The 19,302-nt window shown below is 34.6% G+C and overlaps 1 protein-coding gene across 7 annotated transcripts; it reads right to left on the bottom strand.

Moving 5' to 3' along the window:
- Positions 1-264: 264 nt before the first annotated feature.
- Positions 265-19,302, bottom strand: LOC145322180 (poly [ADP-ribose] polymerase 2-like). Of its 7 annotated transcripts, none has more exons than XM_080164015.1 (24): positions 18,796-19,302; positions 18,385-18,462; positions 17,365-17,450; positions 16,771-16,864; positions 15,236-15,368; positions 14,658-14,829; positions 14,074-14,151; positions 13,124-13,243; positions 12,313-12,421; positions 11,817-11,915; positions 11,141-11,193; positions 10,368-10,509; positions 9,697-9,825; positions 9,151-9,225; positions 8,555-8,629; positions 8,065-8,211; positions 7,571-7,645; positions 7,154-7,263; positions 6,791-6,854; positions 5,096-5,217; positions 4,591-4,735; positions 1,215-4,366; positions 930-1,023; positions 265-397 (listed from the first exon to the last, which is right to left on the bottom strand). In XM_080164015.1, the coding sequence occupies exons 1-21, from the start codon at positions 19,300-19,302 to the stop codon at positions 4,618-4,620; spliced, it is 2,586 nt and encodes an 861-aa protein (XP_080020141.1). In that variant the 3' UTR covers positions 265-397; positions 930-1,023; positions 1,215-4,366; positions 4,591-4,617. The 7 variants fall into 7 exon arrangements, with proteins under 7 accessions (XP_080020141.1, XP_080020142.1, XP_080020143.1 ...); XM_080164016.1 differs by having other exon boundaries at positions 1,215-4,371; positions 4,595-4,735; XM_080164017.1 differs by having other exon boundaries at positions 1,215-4,369; positions 4,611-4,735.

The raw sequence follows: 19,302 nt of genomic DNA, 5'->3' as shown, positions 1-19,302 counted from the left end.
GATGGGTGGTGGTACCCTCCTTCAAAATAGTTCTAAAATTTCCCAGGACCTATGAGTAGTTACATTGTTAAGGAGAACCATGTCAGTTCAGTGGTTTGCGTGATCCTTAGGCACAGACAAAGACAGACAAGACTTCCTGTTACTTTTATGTAAGGGTTGTACCTGTTGGAGGTCGGGGTATTTGTATCTCCTCACCACCAAAACTTGGATTCGTGGCTGGCATTCTTACTCAACATCAACACGGGCATATCACACATTATTTAGTTTTATTCTGTAAAATAACTAGGTACATGTGATTTTTATGAAATACCAAATCATATAAAATCATCACACATTTTAAAATATCACAAAAAATTTGGCCCATACCTATTTAACTCGAAGTGTAGCCCCCCATCTCCTACCAACATAAGGAAAAAGGATACGAGGATGAATACTCTACCCTTTTTCATGGTAAAATACTACTTCCCCATCCCTAAATTTAGAAGCAGACGAAAATCAAAAGCCGCCCAGGGCTTTTTGTAAGTCAATCATAAATAAATATGCGAATAAAAAAAAAAGCGATATTTAGCAAACAGCCGTGGGCGGTCAGAATCAGCTGAATGTTCATTATGAAAAAAATTTCCCCCTTTTTAGAAATAGAAGGATTCATCTTTAATGAACAAATTTTTTTAAAATAAAAATAAAATTCTATGTAATTTTTAATTAAAACATTAAAACGAATATATCTAATCTAATATTCTTGCCCTAAATATGGAAATAGTAAAAGTAAAAAAATATTTTTTTTAATAATTTTTAATCCTCCCATTTGAAAAGTAGTGGAATAGCAATAAATTTTAGCGCGGCAACAGCGCTGAGTAGGCCTCTAGGCCCACTGCCTATTTTCGTCTTCTAGTTGCTTTGATTCCTCTCTTTTATTTTTTTCTCTATGCCTACCAAGGACTATTTAACTAATAATTAAAAAGAAAACCAAAAAAAATGTTTATCTTAATTAACTTGAAGATATTAGTAATGGTGCGCCAACAACTCTGGAAACGATACACATAATTGAATCATCAATTATAAGAAACAAAAAGGGGTAAATTTTTCGCGTATTTTTAATAAAGGTTTTGTTAGCATTTAGTCCAATGTGCTTATTAAGAACAGTTTGACTTAATAAGCGCATTCCACTAAACAGTGACACAAAACTTTACAGAAAATACACAAAACAAAATGACCCCTTTATAATAATAATAAAAAGATACAAAAGTGAAATAATTTTTTACATAATAGAACACAAATATTGATCAGGAATCAATGATTTTTTAGAGTTGATATTAAACATGGCTTAATTAATAATCATATCCTTTAAATTTAATGATTATCCTCCCGCCTTCTCTTTGTTCAGTACAAAGTTGAATATCCTGGACTATTGGATAGTAATTTCTTTCAAAATCTTCAAAATATTGAATATCTGTACGTACTCTGTCCTTTCTTAAGATTAGCTCCTTGCTTAGGATGTGACAAAGTTGAATATTCTGGACTAATGAACAGTCATACCACCTTATATCCTTCAATCCTGACTTTTCCTCGATTATCTTCAAGTCAATCTCGTTGTAATACCTCAGATTCGGAGCTTCTTTGACTAGATCTGTGAAAAGTTTTCCCTTTGAATAATGCCTCAAGCAATTACAGTTGAAATACATCTCTGCAACATGCAATCTCACTAAACTATCCATGTTTTGCAACCTCAAACTTCCTGTCTTGCCAAAGTCTACTTCTAGACTCACTATATGAGGATTTTTAATAATCATTGGTGTGTCTTCATTCTGCAGAAAGTTTTTTATCATAACATGCTTGGCACAACTAACAGACAATATACTATTAATACTATGATTATGATCCCAAATTAATGAACTATTTACTAAGCCTGTGCTTTTTCCATGGAGAGTGAGAGTGTTAAGACTGGTTAACTTGGCAAGAAGGGGATTTATCCTGCAATTCCATCTGTTCAAAGTATGATCCAGAATAAAGCCTAGGCTCGTGAATGAGGTGGGGTTTACTGTTGATAATATATACTCCAAGCATGTTACATACAACTCTGTCAGTGTATACCGATACATATGATCTGCGTACATGTTGTAGTTGTTGCCATACAACTGGAGAACCTTCAAGGCAGTCAGGTTAAGCTTGTTAACCTGGAACTCACCAGTCAATGGGTCCTGCAGGTTCTTTAACATACAATTAGACGTAAGTCTTAATATCTTTCGTTGAGATTGCACAAGTTTATCCATCAATGTTTGATTACACGGGATCATAAGATGTATGTAGTAGTTTGTTTCCACAAAATCATGTAGCCTCTGGTTGACCTGCCCAAGGCTTGCGACACTATCAACATCTAGAAAAAGAATAATATGTTCCAGCAATTCATTTGGAAGATTCAGCAATGATATTCTATTATTATCAGGTACAGGGTGGTGGTTTGAAGTATTATTATCAGGTACAGAAGTATTTTCATCAGGAAATCTTTGATTGGCAACTTGCTCCCTCCTAGATAAAATTGACTGTACATGTTGAACATCCATCATAATAATGTCGTCATGCAGAACCTCAGCAGGTCTCTCCAACTTTTTTAACCTCCCTCCTTCCCTGGTCCAGAAGAGGAGTTTGTGTGAAGATTTGTCCTGCTTCACGTTTCTACCCCTCTGGCGTGATGTCGGTGCCGCTTTTGTTTTATTTTTCTGCTGTCCTCCTGGGGGCTTTCGACGATTACGACGTTGCCGCATTTTTATTGATTTAAAAAAAAACTTGTTTCTGAAAGTAATAATTTAAATAAATATAAGTAATTTATAATGAATGAAAATGCCCAATCTATCACAAGAGTAATTTTGAGATCAGTTAAAAATAAGAGTAAATATGTATGTAGTAGATAGAGAGGTAGCTCATTTGAAGAAAAACTTTTTTATCCCCTTTTCCCTAAGTCATAAATGATAATATACAAGATAAATCCTTTGCTTTTCTTTTGAATTATTTACAATGTTATTCTGATCAACAAAGAAAATAAGACAATACTTAAAGGAGGATTTTTTTAATGAGTGCGAAATTTGAGGTGAAATAGTCATTCTTCAGATAAATATCCCACCCCAGTAAATATTTTATTAGAATCCAGACACATGGACAAGAAAAAAAAAATATTGAACTTAAATCTTTGCCTGCTTGGAAATTCTCAGGGATAAAACAATGGCCTATAAAATTCAACGTTTCGGAGCCGTTTGATTTTGGTGCGGCTCCGGCTCCGACCTAAAATCAAGAAAAACTCGACATATTTTTTTCCCCATAAAAAAATATTTTTTATTTTTGACTTTTGAAGGTTTTAAAAGTTCAATTTTTGATAAAAATGGACTTGAAAAACTTAAAAAGGGCATTTACACATGACAAAACAAAGTTACCAAATAATAATTTGTAAAAAAAATCTATTTATCTAGTCCGGAGCCGGAGCCGTTTTTAACGAAAATTAAGGCTCCGGCTCCAGCAAAATATGGCGGCTCCACGGCTTCCGGCTCCAAACACTGCTATAAATAGTTGTACATCCCCAATGATGACAGACAATATTAACCCTTCGGCAGCTTACATTTAATGGTTGAAACGTTTAAACACTTAACTTAATGAGCCAACCAATCAAAATTAAATAGGAGTCCCCAAAGTTACCCTTCGGCAGCTTACATTAAATGGTTGAAACGTTTAAACACTCAACTTAATGAACCAACCAATCAAAATTAAATAGGAGTCCCCAAAGTCAACAAATAATAAAACTTTGGGGACTAGGATAACAAACAACTTTATGACCCCTCCCTCCCTGGAAATTCTACTTGGTATTCTTTGTCAATGTTTCTGGTTTTATCACAACAAAACTGATTTTCAATGTTCTAAAGTGTGGATTGATATGTTAAACAGTTTTCAAGGTACATATTAGTATTTCAAATCACAATTGAAGTTATTAATTTACATAAGTTTTTCATTAGAAGATTTTTTAAAAGTATCGTACTTATTTTACCTAGGTACAAAAATTAAGTGAAAAATTATATATGCATTTAGTTTTGTGCTAGTGCTGTTTACTTAGAGATGGACAGGATGATAACCAGTCAATTATCTAAATTCATAATCACATTATTAAACAACTATCAAAGGCAGAATTTCACGCATTTTAGGTTAGGGTGGATATTAATTTATCAGCTATTGTCGTATCCCTGTCTTTTACATTTTTTGAAAAAAGAATATAGAATGCAAAAAATTATTAAATGCAGAATAATTCATGCACCAACGTGCTTTTTTGCGAATTTTCAACCCTGTGCGGATGTGATAATCTTGCAGAAATGAATGCGCACATCTTCTTCTAGGTTCCAGCACAAACGCAGGAGTGACAAACGTCGAAGTAGACATACACAGGAGTGTCAAAATATTAAGTTAATAAAGTAATTCTATGCGCACATGTTAGGTTATGTTAAGATATGAATATAAAAATAAGTCCCCCGAAGGGGTTAGGCATTTAAAAAATCTATAAGATGGTTTAAAATAGGATAGGTTAGGTTAAGTGTCTAATCAGATGTTTGTCACTCCTGCGTTTGTCCTAGTACCCTTCTCTTAGTATTTGTGGTTGAACTTGATCTTAGCCAGGTATTTCATCTTGATCTGGTTAGTCTTGTACACAATGTACTCGTTGTACTGCAGGATGAACCCGGCACCGTTCACTCCGGTGTTCCTAAACACAAAGGATAACAATTTCTTCGCGCAATTCCGTAAGTTTGGTGTTGGGTAGTAATCTAAAGCGCTTACTAAGTCAAACTGTTCTTAATTATGACCATTTCATTTGATCATAATTTAGAACAATTTGACTTAATAAGCGCATTTGACTAAACAGTAACACACAACTTATACACAACAAAATATGATGAAAAAATGACCCCTTTATTTGTCAAACATACAAGGATGGCAACAGCTCAAATGTCAGACGAGAAAGTTTTTTTTTTTAAATTTTGAACCCTATGTAAAAGGCATAAATAGTACCTATGCTTTCAATAACAGTGGATATACATGATTCTTCTTTGATAAAAATCCTTACTTTGTTTTTCCTGTTGGCATGACAGAGTCTCCAAGTTGAGTTGCTCCACTTGGCTCCAGCTTTCCAGCTCCTAGCACACTGTGGCAGCCAGCTGGCAGCTTGTCAGCATTATAGTCAGAGTTCTAAATATTATATATTATTATTATTAGCTCCTAGCACACTGTGGCAGCCAGCTGGCAGCGTGTCCGCATTATAGTCAGAGTTCTAAATATTACATATTATTAATGTCAGCTCCTAGCACACTGTGGCAGCCAGCTGGCAGCATTATAGTCAGAGTTCTAAACATTATATATTATTATTATCAGCACCTAGCACACTGTGGCAGCCAGCTGGCAGCTTGTCAGCATTATAGTCAGAGTTCTAAATATTACATATTATTATTATTAGCTCCTAGCACACTGTGGCAGCCAGCTGGCAGCTTGTCCGCATTATAGTCAGAGTTCTAAATATTACATATTATTAATGTCAGCTCCTAGCACACTGTGGCAGCCAGCTGACAGCTTGTCCGCATTATAGTCAGAGTTCTAAATATTACATATTATTAATGTCAGCTCCTAGCACACTGTGGCAGCCAGCTGGCAGCATTATAGTCAGAGTTCTAAACATTATATATTATTATTATCAGCACCTAGCACACTGTGGCAGCCAGCTGGCAGCTTGTCAGCATTATAGTCAGAGTTCTAAATATTATATATTATTATTATTAGCTCCTAGCACACTGTGGCAGCCAGCTGGCAGCTTGTCCGCATTATAGTCAGAGTTCTAAATATTACATATTATTAATGTCAGCTCCTAGCACACTGTGGCAGCCAGCTGGCAGCATTATAGTCAGAGTTCTAAACATTATATATTATTATTATCAGCACCTAGCACACTGTGGCAGCCAGCTGACAGCTTGTCAGCATTATAGTCAGAGTTCTAAATATTACATATTATTAATGTCAGCTCCTAGCACACTGTGGCAGCCAGCTGACAGCTTGTCAGCATTATAGTCAGAGTTCTAAATATTACATATTATTAATGTCAGCTCCTAGCACACTGTGGCAGCCAGCTGACAGCTTGTCAGCATTATAGTCAGAGTTCTAAATATTACATATTATTAATGTCAGCTCCTAGCACACTGTGGCAGCCAGCTGACAGCTTGTCAGCATTATAGTCAGAGTTCTAAATATTACATATTATTAATGTCAGCTCCTAGCACACTGTGGCAGCCAGCTGACAGCTTGTCAGCATTATAGTCAGAGTTCTAAATATTACATATTATTAATGTCAGCTCCTAGCACACTGTGGCAGCCAGCTGACAGCTTGTCAGCATTATAGTCAGAGTTCTAAATATTACATATTATTAATGTCAGCTCCTAGCACACTGTGGCAGCCAGCTGACAGCTTGTCAGCATTATAGTCAGAGTTCTAAATATTACTTATTATTATTGTCAGCTCCTAGCACACTGTGGCAGCCAGCTGGCATCTTGTCAGCAATATAGTCAGAGTTCAGCTAGCTGTTTTAATATTTATATTTTTTTAGTATGAATGACAGACTAACTAACCAAGTAAATCATTTACTAGTATAGGGAATCTTCACACTCAAAAATATTCTGTCGTTTATCTTGAATAGCACCCAAATCATCCAATTTCCCCAATAACAGACAGACAAAGTAATTATATAGTAGCTTCGCTACTAAAAAATTATCTTACCAGAAGTTTGTTTTGATTACCAAGAGACACCTCACAAATCAACATTAACCCAATATTGTTAGACCTAAAACAGAAACATTTTTTAAAAAGCGCAGCAATAAAAACAACAAAATTTGAGGAGAAAAATCATCCAATTTGTCTTCGAAATCCCAGATAGAATTAAAAATTTGTCCTTCTGCACTGTTGATCAAAATTACTAGTTGAAAAACTTAAACAAAACAGTAACCAAAGTTATGAGCTACGAGCTTGTAAAACCTAGGGAACCAGTGTAATTTACAATTTCACCTCCCTCCCTGGAGATAATAGAATGATAATAGAAATTTTATGATATAAATTGGATACGAGAAAAGAATTATGAATTACCTGTTGGTGAAACAATAGTTAGCAGACTTTGATGAACAGTCAGCAAAATAAACACCTTTACCAAACATGTATCCAGTCACTGGGGCTTCAGGAGGAGCTATGCGCAATCCCTGAGTATTAAAAATATGAGAATAGTAATCTTAGAATTGCTCCTTCACGATATTGCACTAATTTAAACAGGGTTGTATAATTATATTCTGCACAAGAATCATTTTTTCCCCAGCTGCAACAAATATTTTATTCCCCCCCCCCAAAAAAAAAAATTTCGTTTCATCTAATATTTAATATTTTGCTTAATACGTTTTGACAATCTACAAGTGTCAATGTCCGTATGTCTTTCCATCTGAGTTTAGAGCTTCGCTTGTATGGACATTGTCATCCTTGTTTGATCTATAAATGTGTTTTTATGGATTTTACCTGGCCAAGAATTCCAGCCCAGTTAGAGAGTCTGCTTCCATGGAATAGTAGTTTCTTGTTACCAACATCCATAAACTTCAAATCATTTAATTAATCGTATCTAGAGTAGGTATTAATCAAGGGATCTAAAGGGATAAGACAATGACCAATAAATTGATGTACATCCCCAATGATGATACACAAAATTACCCCTTCTGTATATTACAATTAGTGGCTGAAACGTTTGGACACCCATCTTAATGAATCAACCATTTAATATCCATTAAAAGTCACAAAAGTTGTTTAAAAACCCAAAAAGAAATGTTATTAAAAACTTTGCGGACTAGTGTAATATACAGCCCAGTGTCCCCTTCCTTCCTGATTTAATCAAGGATAAGTGGGGGTGGGGTGGGAGACTCTAATGAGTGACTCTTGAGCTTGTTGAGAGAACATCAGACAGATGGACAAAAGACATCCTGTTACTTTTATACCATAACTGATATCAAAATACTTACTTCATCATGTTCATGTTGTTTATGAAGCTTAAAAACATCCATAATCTCCATAGAATAATTGGAATGAGTTGGGCCCTTAGTTGTTTGAATACTCTCCTCTATAATCTTTCTCTCGGAGTTATCCTTCTCCAGATGTTTTATATCAACCTTAACACAAAAAAAACTTTCCATTTCGTTTTTATTTTCATTTAAAAAATTTTATTTTTAAATTTCATTAAAGGAAGTAATAAAATTGTGCCTAGTAATTTAATTTTAAGATACTTTCAAGACGATAACGATAGTTTAATTTACAATTACATACCCAATTATGATACACAAAATTACCCCTTCTAAAAATAAAAATTATTGTTTAAGAATAGTCGGCACTCAATAATATACTCAAATTTTTTGAGCCAGCGGATAACTCATTGTTATAAAACTTTTGTAATTTACAGTCCAATGTCGCCTCTCTCTAACTGAGTTGATTGGCTGACTCTTAATAACTCATTACCTTAAGCTGGTTATATTTAGCATCGACAGGGTTCACATTATCATCTGTCAGTGTCGACAACATTTTCAAAGCAACCTATATGATTAAAAATAAGTTAAGGTTATCCCCAATGATGATACACAAAATTACCAATTCTGTATGTCACAATAAGTGGTTCAAACGTTTGGATACTCAAATTAATAAACCAACCAATCAAAATTCAAGAAAAGTCCCCAAAGTTTTTCAGCCAACGAATGAGAAAACCTAATTATACAACTCTGGAGACTAATTTAATAAACAGTCCAAGTTTTAGCTTATGTATTAGATTTATAGAATTCAGTGGCGTGCACATGGTTTTGTCTCGGGGGGTGAAAAAGAGGAAGAAGGGTATACAAAATATCAGCATTTAAGGACTGTTGACACTGCCTCCCTCTACACTCCTCCCCCCCCCCTCCTCCTTCCCTACCACACGCATATGATTGAAAGGTACATGCTACATATCCTGTCGATTTCTGTGTACATTGAGCATGTAAATTTTTGGGGGAAATTTCCCCTAAAAAGCCTTGTCCAGCACAGAAACCTCCTCCGTTATTTTAGAGACAAATTGAATTTATTACCTGGATATCTGATAAAGCCTCCAGAAGGCCAATCTTTTGCTTCACCATAGCCTGGGTGTTGATCATTGGTGGAACCTGAAATTTGATACAAGGTCTTAATTTGTGCACATTTTAGGAACCTTAGGGGATAAGACAATGGGCGACTAATTAGTTAATATCCACAATGCGGTTATCAACATTGCCACAACTTTAAAATCAATTTAATATTGGTTGCACACTTATAATGCTGGTTTAGAATCAACCAATTAAATTTCTATCAAAGCACTCAAAATTTTTGAGTCAGCGAACAGGATAACGTGGGTTACAAAACTATGGTACCAGTGCAATTTACAGGCAATTGTCCCCTCCCTCCCTTTCATTAACATTCAATTCAAAATCCACACCCTCTCCTCCTACTGGATGAACTAACTGACCAAAAAATGATGCCCATGTTAGCAACCTAAATTAACAATTTTTCCGCTATCATATTATCCACGTTTATTCCATATCTATTTTCCAAAAGAAAATTAACATATTTGCATATCTTATTTTGAATATGTGACTTACCCTAAATCCAAATTCATGAGGAATCCTTGTATAGAAGTCATTGCAGGCCTGGGTTATCTCACCACCAGACTTCTTTCCCTTGTCAATACAATCAGATATCCGCTTCAGGGCTTCATATCCAGCTTTTATCTTAATAATATTAGGTCAGCAATATTTGTATGAAATTACCAGTTGCAAGTCTGTCTGTTTTTCTGTGGAACAAGATCTCGCTAACCGTTGGACCAATATGATTCTTTTTAACATTGAAACCTCTAACAAGTATAGAAAAGTTTAAAACTATTTTGGGGCAGAGAGCACCCTCACAAAAGAAATTGATCTAAAGAAGAAAAAAAAGAATCCCCCCCCCCCAAAAAAAAATCTTTTCTTTTTAAAATCTAAAATAACCGCTTGTGAAATATAAAAGTAACAGAAGCAAGTTTGTCTGTTCGTCTGTAGCTCAAGATCTTGCTAATCACTGGACCAATATGATTCTCCTTTACATTCTCCTTCTTATTGGTCCAGTTAAGTGGGTGGGTATGATCTGTACGTTCAGCCGTTTGGCAACTAGCAGCCTTTAAAATTCATAAATTTTTGGCAATATTCGTTACCAGCAATATTTTACCGTGAACTGCAGTAGATCCAAAAAACATCCTACCTATTTTTTCTTAATTTGTCAAAGTTGAAAATCTTACTTGCTCAGTGGTAATTTTCCCCAGGGGAGCTTTCTTAGTGTCATACTCCATCTCTACGACACTCTGCTCCATGGTGCTGATGTCACAGATGAGCTTGATAAGGTCCTGCACCTGCGTCTCCAGGCTGGATACAGGCAGCTCTCTACAATTAAACATGGCTGATAACATCCCTTAAAGCTAAGCTCATTAAATCGGACAAACCTTGAAAATTATAAAAGCACTAAAAAGCGAGTCATTTTTTTCGCGTATTTTCCATAAAGTTGGGTGTGACCTTTAAGCCAAATGCTCTTATCAAGTCAACCTGTTCTTAATTATGATCAAACGTTGCTTAAAATTTATGTTCACAATTAAGAACACTTTGACTTAATAAGAGCGTTTGACGCAAAAATGACTCCCTTTTTAAAAAATATTTGATATTGATCAGTCGTAAATTTCTTGAATTCAGATGCTACCATTTTTAAACCTTATTTTTAATCGTCTTAAGATTCAATAAACTATAAAAAGTAAACAATTTTGGCAAAATAGCAAGAAAAATCGTACTTCCCTTTTAGTAATGAGTTGCTACGCTATCCAAATTATTCACTTAACTATTACAGGTTATTATCCTAGAAAGTTTGAAACAGATGGCACGAATCTTACATATATCCAAATAATCAATCTATCCCTAGAAATGCACTAGGTAACAATCTGTGTTAATGACTGATCCTAATTGTAATAAAGCTTTAAAATATATATCCTATATAGTTGCATTTTAATAAAAAAAATCCGCTTACTTTTTAACCTCTGGTTCAGACTTCACACTTGGTTTACTGTCTACCTCATCTGCCTACAATTATAAAAACAATAAATGTTTATTCTAGTATAAAGGTAACAGGATGTCTATAAGTCTGTCTCTCTCTGTATTTGTACAGAAGGATCTCGCTAACCACAGACCCGATATGGTTTTCCTCTACAATATAGCTTCTCTACAATGTTACTTCTTGTAGGTCCAGGGAAGGTTCATAACTGTTTTGTAGGAAGGGTACAGACACCCCTCCCAAGAGAAATCACCCTTAGAACTAAATGACCCCTCTCAAATTTTTATTTTTCATCTAAAATTACTATAGGGGTTTGACTCCCCCCCCCCCCCCCAGTGCCCTACACAAAAAGTATACACACTCCCCCCCCCTTCCTAAAGAAATATTTTAACGCAGTTCTATGAGAGTTTGGCATTAACAGAATGCTTAATTTATTGACACAAAATAGATAAAAAAATTTATCATTCAAAGCTGAGGCATAGGGACAAATGACGTGCAATCCAGGGATCTAAAGGGATAAGACTTGGCCGATAAATTGATGTACATCCCCCAATGATGATACACAAAAACTTTAGGGAATAGTGTAATAAACAACCAATTGTCCCCTCTCTCTCTCTCTGCGTGCAATCTAATAGTTTAAAGTTATACCAACCTTAGTTTCTCCTGCAGAGTAATCCATCTTGACCAGGTCATATTTTCCATTGTATTTTACAAAGTCTCCTCGATCTTCCCAATCGTTCTTTGTTTTATCCTAAATCAAAGGCAGATACCTATAAAATCAAATATTTATAAGTCATATTTCGGCTTCTCCTCTGTCCTCTATAAGAGCCGGGGGAGTAATAGAAACACATTTTAAAATAAACAAGGTTGACAACATCCATAAAAGCGATGCTCTGAAAGGGTACACTTGTTGCAAAACGGCTTAAATACAGGATACTGGTTAAGGACACACTTACAATTATAATGATTTGCTTTTTGAGATGCTTCGCGTCTAAAATTTGTATCTTGTTGTAATAGGAATCAGTTTTCCAAAAATTAAATAATAATATAATTATATCACATAAAAACTGTAATGATTTGACTAGAAGGTTACACCAATCTTGACAAAAAATACGCAAAAAAAGGCTCCTATTTTAGATTCAACCTACCGAAAACTTTTTGGTGAAAACATTTTTAGCTGCGTCCAGAGAATGCGCCACGGTCCAGCTAGTCTGTCCAGAATATCCTATTCTTCCCCATCTCATCCATACGGCATACCTTAACAATAGTAAAATGTAATACAGTAAAATTAGAGAAAACAAGGATAACGAAATCTATATAAGCAGTATATTAATCTATAAGTATTTTCGAAATGTATATAAAGGTGTTGCAAAATTGTGTTAATACTGCTAAAGCCCAAAGACATACTTACAGTTGAAGGAATTATTTTGCAAAGTTTGAAATAGATGCGACAATTATAATATGCCTAAATAACATGCTATCCATTTCAGATAAATATCATATATGATATTCATTCTATGTCATAAAAGTTAGACCTATATACAATACATCTATGCATCTATGATCATTTCCTTTCTTTTGAAAAGGGGGGAGGCGGATGTGCCACTTTTTGAAACCAAAAGTAAAACGCGCATGATCTTAGCTCATAAAAGAGTTACAGCTATAAAATTCGACACAGCAATTGTTTTTGATGAGAACACTATGGAACTGTGAAGAAACGGCGGCGGAACCGCCGCTCCCGCCGAAAACCGCCGTTTGAAACTAATAATCAAAATTCAATTGAAGTCCCCAAAGTTATTAAGCCATCGAAAAAGATAACAGTTTTATAAAATTCTGGGGAGTAGTGTAATAAACATTCCAATGTCCCCTCCCTCCCTGGTATAAAGTGTAAGTAATTTAGACACGATAGAAAAAAGGACGAGCATTTTTTGAGCAGCTGCGCTTCTAAATATAACTTACTTGCTGCCACTGTCAGCCTCCAGCAGTTGAATAAGATAATACTTGTTATTATTGTTCTGAATATTGGTTTGGTTCAGCATAACATCCCATATGTCAGAACCCTCCACATACACATGATAACTAAAAAAATAAATGCAAGATGACTTTAGAAAAAGACATTACCAACAAACACAATAAAAGAGAATATAAATCGTGATTTGAGTTTTAGGGGGGGGGGGGGGGGGAGGAAGCTTTTCCTAGGACCTAGTAAAATCATGAAATATTTTCTATTTTTCATAGGTTTATGATGCTTTTGTGATTTCTCGTAATAACAACCCCTAATGATTGGGAAAAACATTTAATCCTTATAATAAAGTAACAGGATGTTTGTGTGTCTGTGTGTTTGTACCGAAAGATCTCACTAACCACTAAGCCGATTGGGTTCTCCTTAACAGGGTAGCTTCTCTTAGGTCCCAGGAAGGTTTATAACTATTTTCTTGGGGGGTGGGACACCCCCAACCACCCCAAAAATGAAAAATCCCCCCCCCCAATGGAAATTTTTTTTTTACTTTTTTTTAACTAAAATCAAAAATTAAGGGGGGGGGGGTGCACCTCCCCCCAAAAAAAAATTTTTCGCCCCCCCCAAAATTTTTTTTTTAACTTTTTCTCTAAAAATCTAAAATAAGAAATTGGATTATCAAATTCCACTCTCCTCTTCTCAAGTACCCCTAGAGGCCTCTAGGGGCGTAGCCGCTAGTATTTAATAATTCATAAACTTTTCTTTACTTTAAAGACGCTTTTTGTATCAGGAACAAGGTATAGGTAACAAGCGAAATACATCTAAAATATTTGGGGGGCAGCTAAAAATTCTATTATAGGTTGCCCCAAACGAAGGCTTAAAATCACGCGATTTTTTTTCGATTAAATTCCATTGTTGGTATATGCTGAACCTTAAAAATAAATAACAATACCTGTCTTTGTGTGGACAATTGTCATCTACAGGAGCTAAGCCTTTCTTAATAACACTCTTCATTCGTGGCTTCTCTTCTTTGAGATAATATTAGATTAATAACAATTTTGTGTTCATAAAGGGGACTATGCACGAACGAGAGCAAGTGATACTAAGCACCTTTCAGCAGTGATGTAAGGCATATTTTTTTTTTTAATTTGAAAATGTATAACGAGTTGAGATTATAAACCATCAAATGTTTTGACAGAAAAGTATTCTTTTTTGATAAAAAAAATGTATATTTAGTAGAGGGGGTTGTAAATTGTAATAATGTAAACAGTTTGATTAATGTACTTTTGCATTTTACATCATTAGATGATGTTTTGTCGTATTTATCTTGCACTTTGAACTCATCAAAACATTTGATAATATTTCTTCAAAAATCGCTTAACATTTTTTTGTTTTTCATATAAAACCATGGTAAAACTTATATTTTTTATATAAATATATAAGAATGGCCTCCCTATGTATTAAAGTTTTAATACAGAGAATTGTGATACAAGGAAAAAAAGATCAACAATTATTAAAATTCTAATATTCATTCCTGCGTCCGCACCATCGTCGTTGCTAGATTTAGATTTCGTAGATTTTCCAGTTGCTTTCAAAGATTTTTTGGACTTCTTATTTGGTGGGGGAGTGTCTTCTTGATCCTGTTGTTCGTGTTTAATATCTACTGTATCGTTGGGTAAAGCTAAAACTTTAATCTTTCCAGTTACACCTGAAATAACAAATCAAACTCAAATGTATTAAAAAATTAATTTAACTGTTATACAGTACTACTTTTCAAGTGGAAAATCAATCTTTTTTAATAAAATTTATTACTCATTGAACGTCAAGGGCCTTGTTAAATCTAACATATCAAGTAGTAAGTTTAACTTGTCCGTTAAGATCACAGAAACCAATGAACAGATTTGATTATCCATTACAAATAAGCCTAATAAAGGCCGTAGAATGATCATGTGGTTACACATCTCACTAGCAACATTATATTTAGTTGCTTTAAAATGGCCTAAACTTGAATAGTATTAAGATTAACATAACATCAGTGGAAACCATTTATTAATAACAAGATTAGGGCTGAGAATCGAACCTGCATACAGGTTAAAATCTTGGATGGTTTGTACCTGTTTTCTTGAATTTATCTGGAACAACAGTTTCTTTGATTATCTTCTCTGACAAATTATCCTTATTTCTAGTCATGGTATCAAGGTCATATTTCCATCCTTCTATTGTTACATGGGAACTTATATCCATTATCTAAAAGTAATAACCAGTTTTACGTTGGATTGAAAATTAGGACACTTTCATGGAAAAAAAGTAGTATAATAAAGTTTTTCCTTTTACAAGTTTGTTTAAAACCAACAATTGTTATCATTTTGGAGCATACCTCATTTCTACCATAGCAAACAAGACAAAAAGTGTTTATTAGTAGACAATAGACCGACTCAGAATTACCACTTTTTTTGAAATTCAATGGGCGCGCTATTTCAACCCATTCCTTTTATGATATAAAGACCAATGATACCAAAAAAAGTGTTCTGGTAGCTTTTTTTCAGCAATATGTCAAATTCGATTTTCATAAAAAAGGGGAAGGTTCCCCCCTGGGGGTGAAATTTTTTTTTCTTTCAAACCATGGCTTTATACACCTTCCTGAATTCGTCTTGAAGAGTACATTAAGGATCAAAAAACGATTTTAAAATATATTGATCATAGCAAGAGCTATTCTCAAAAAACTAACAATTTTGGCCATTTTAGCAAAATCAGGTGATTTTTACAGTTATTTGAGGATAACTTTTTCTGGGATCAATATTTTTAAAAAACGTTTTTTGATTCTTAATGTACTCTTCAAGACGAATTTAGGAAGGTGTATAAAGCCATGGTTTGAAAGAAAAAAAAATTTCACCCCCAGGGGGGAACCTTCCCCTTTTTTATGAAATTCGAATTTGACATATTGCTGAAAAAATAGTCTGAGAACACTTTTAAAGGTATCAATAGTCTTATATTTATGAATAGAATGGGTTAAAATAGCGCGCCAAAAAATTTTGCATCTTGAGTCGGCCTAGTAGACAAGGTAGGAAAAATATGGACACAATCAATATTTTTTTTCCAGCTAATCTTTCTAGAGACTTCATAAAATAAACTGTACACTGGTGATAATTTGAAATTTTTTCTTTGATCATTTTAACTAGTGATGGCAATCCGTCGAATTTTTGGGCCGGATTCGGATTCCGGATTCTTAAAGAATCCGTCAAAAAAAGTGGCGGATTCCTTGCGGATTCCGGATTCTTATTTTTGGCGGATTCCGGATTCTAGCAATATTTTAAAAGGATTTTTAATTTTTTTTTTAAATTAAGTGCTACATATGTCCTAAAAGTCAATATTCTTGGTGTTCTCTATAATTCACTTCCGAGAATCGAACCAGATTTTAAGAAAATTTTATGAAAATCTTTGCCTTCAAAGAGGAGGAGTTGAAAGAAAAAACTCAAGACGCTAATTTTAGCCTACCAAATAAGAATCCGAAATCAGCTATTAAAAAACGGATTACGGATTCCAAAATTGGCAAAAAAAATAGGCGGATTCCAGATTCCGGATCCGGATTGCCAACCCTAATTTTAACACAAAAAAAGAATATATCAGCGAGGTTTTTTGTTGTTGTTACCTTGACTAATTTAGCTGCTACTCCAGGTTCCATACAGGAACCAGATTCCAAGCTCAAGCAAACAAAATCCTTCTCATCCGTTTCAAACAAGCATCTACATATTAAAACAATTCTTTATACATATTTCGGAATGATGAAGTAGACTTTTTTCCTTTTAAATTGGGTTGAGAAAGATTTATAACTGAATAGTTTTTTATACATATTGTTGTTTAAAATGTCTTACTAGTTTTTCTTTTAAGGAAGGGGGTGGTTGTAAGACTCTTTGAAACCAAAACTACAGGAATTCAATTCAAAAAAGAGTTACGGCACTGAAATTTTGAATGACATTTCCACAGTTCCACATTGCACTTTTTTAAAGCAACTATCATACAAAATTTCTGAGCTGTAACTCTTTTTTTAGTCGAGCTCCTTTGACTTTTAGTTTTGGTTTCAAAAAGTGTCACAACCGCCTCCCTAATTTAGTATCTTGCGAACTTAATAACAATTGTTATTTTATAAAATAAACTTGAAATATTTCACTAAAGATTTGAGCCGAAATCTTTCCTATGATGGAGAAATATAAAGCTAAAAACAACATGAAATATTTATACTCACCTAATATCTTTATCTTCATCCTTGCTACATTGTTTCATTGTGGTTAAATCTATTTCTATTTTATTCTTTCCTGACTCCGCAGATATCTAAAAATACATAAATTATTTTGCTTCTTTAAATATTAAAATTTTTTGAAAGAATAATAAATAATACAATTTGTGGCATTAACACACAACGTACCCTCTTAAAAGGACTCTCCACAGAAAAATCAACTTTGGATTTTTGAAAATCTAACCTGAAACTATTATTCTCTGTTCAATTTTAGGCATTTTTTGTTTTTGTGGCATCGCGATCGAAGCCCATTGAAAATTTTGTCCGCCGCCTATTTGTACTGCCGCTATAAAAATATATACTACACTTTCCTCCACTCAATATGTGTTCGCCGCTAAAGAACATTTGCTCCATTGCAACCGGCCACTCTACGATTTATCCTCTTCCTTGACTGGACAATCCTGCCGCCTCCATTTTGTGTTCGCCTCCGCCAAATATAACCATCTTTTGCCGCAGTTGCCGCATTCATCGCCCTTCTCCGCCGCTACTCCGCTATACATTGCGTACGTAGCTATACACAACACCCCCAGCCTCCATTTAATTTCTGAACAAGGGAGAGGGGAGCATGTATTAAAAAGCGACGTACAGCGGAGTAGCGGCGGAGAAGGGCGATGAATGCGGCAACGGCGGCAAAAATAGAAGCTAAAAATCACTAAAGCAGCACAAATTAAATGGCGGGAGGATTCACTTAAAGGAGGTAAAAAATTTCAAAGGGCTTCGATCGCGATGCCACAAAAACAAAAAATGCCTAAAATTGAACAGAGAATAATAATTTCAGGTTAGATTTTCAAAAATCTAAAGTTGATTTTTCTGTGGAGAGTCCTTTTAAGTGTTGATACCCCCCCCCCCCCCTAATTAGAAATTAAAATTTCAATCTTGAGCACCGACTGACCCAACCCCGCCCCCTTACCTAAGTTGTGGATGAGCACCTAAATGTTAACTATTAGTTAGTTCAATGTAAAGTGTTACCTTATCTATTCCTTTTTGACCAGCTCCTGTAAAAACATCACAAGCTTCTGGTGAATATCTTAACCATCCAGATTTTTCCTAGGTACAAATTTAAATGTATAAATTCAAATTGTCAATGTTCTCTTGAAATTCCTTGAAAATTCAAAATGTGTTTATAAATCTTAGCTTATTTTACTCTGTCTTGTTTTGTTTATTAACATTCCAGGCATATTAAAAAATTTATATTGAAAATTATGTTTCTTACACAGAATGAGCAAGATATAAAGAATACCTTCTGCAATTTCAAATCATGTTTTGAGTCTGTATTTAGTAGGTATGCTTTTAAAATTACCAACTAATAATTTATTTAACAAAGGCATGCACTTTATATAGATGAATCGTTCTATTTTAAGAGCAAAATAAATACAATACCTTTAGCTGCCAAATAACAGAGACATTCAGCGGCAGCAGAACCATTTTTTTATCAGCAGCAGCAGCAATACCATTTGATCCATTGACAATAGGTTTTACATCTTCTAACTCTTCTTTAATTGTGGTGGTTTTAGCTGCAGCGGATCCTCTCTTTCTACTTTTAGCAGCTTTTTTGCTATCATCGCCATTAGCAAGAGGTTTAGTATCATCAGCTTCAGTTTTTATATCATTTTTAGCAGATTTTCTTTTGCTTGCTGTATTAGAAGATTCTCCATTTGTAGCCTTGACTTCAGATTCAGCAGTAGAAGCGATTCTTTTTCTACCTTTTGAGGCAGCAGAAGCTTTATTTTCATTGTCGGTTCCATTCACGACAGGTTTGTCAGCTGCAGCTTTTCTCGTTGATTTTCTAGGCCCATTTGTTGCTTCACTTACATCAGATCCATTGACTGGTGTAGCTGCTTCATCCTGTTCAGACGCAGCCTTCTTTTTCCTTGGAGGCATTTTCAT

Source organism: Acartia tonsa, chromosome 6, assembly GCF_053477335.1.
Source record: "Acartia tonsa isolate MP-2025a chromosome 6, ASM5347733v1, whole genome shotgun sequence".
Classification (NCBI taxonomy): domain Eukaryota; kingdom Metazoa; phylum Arthropoda; class Copepoda; order Calanoida; family Acartiidae; genus Acartia; species Acartia tonsa.
This window is presented reverse-complemented; position numbering and strand designations above follow the sequence as displayed.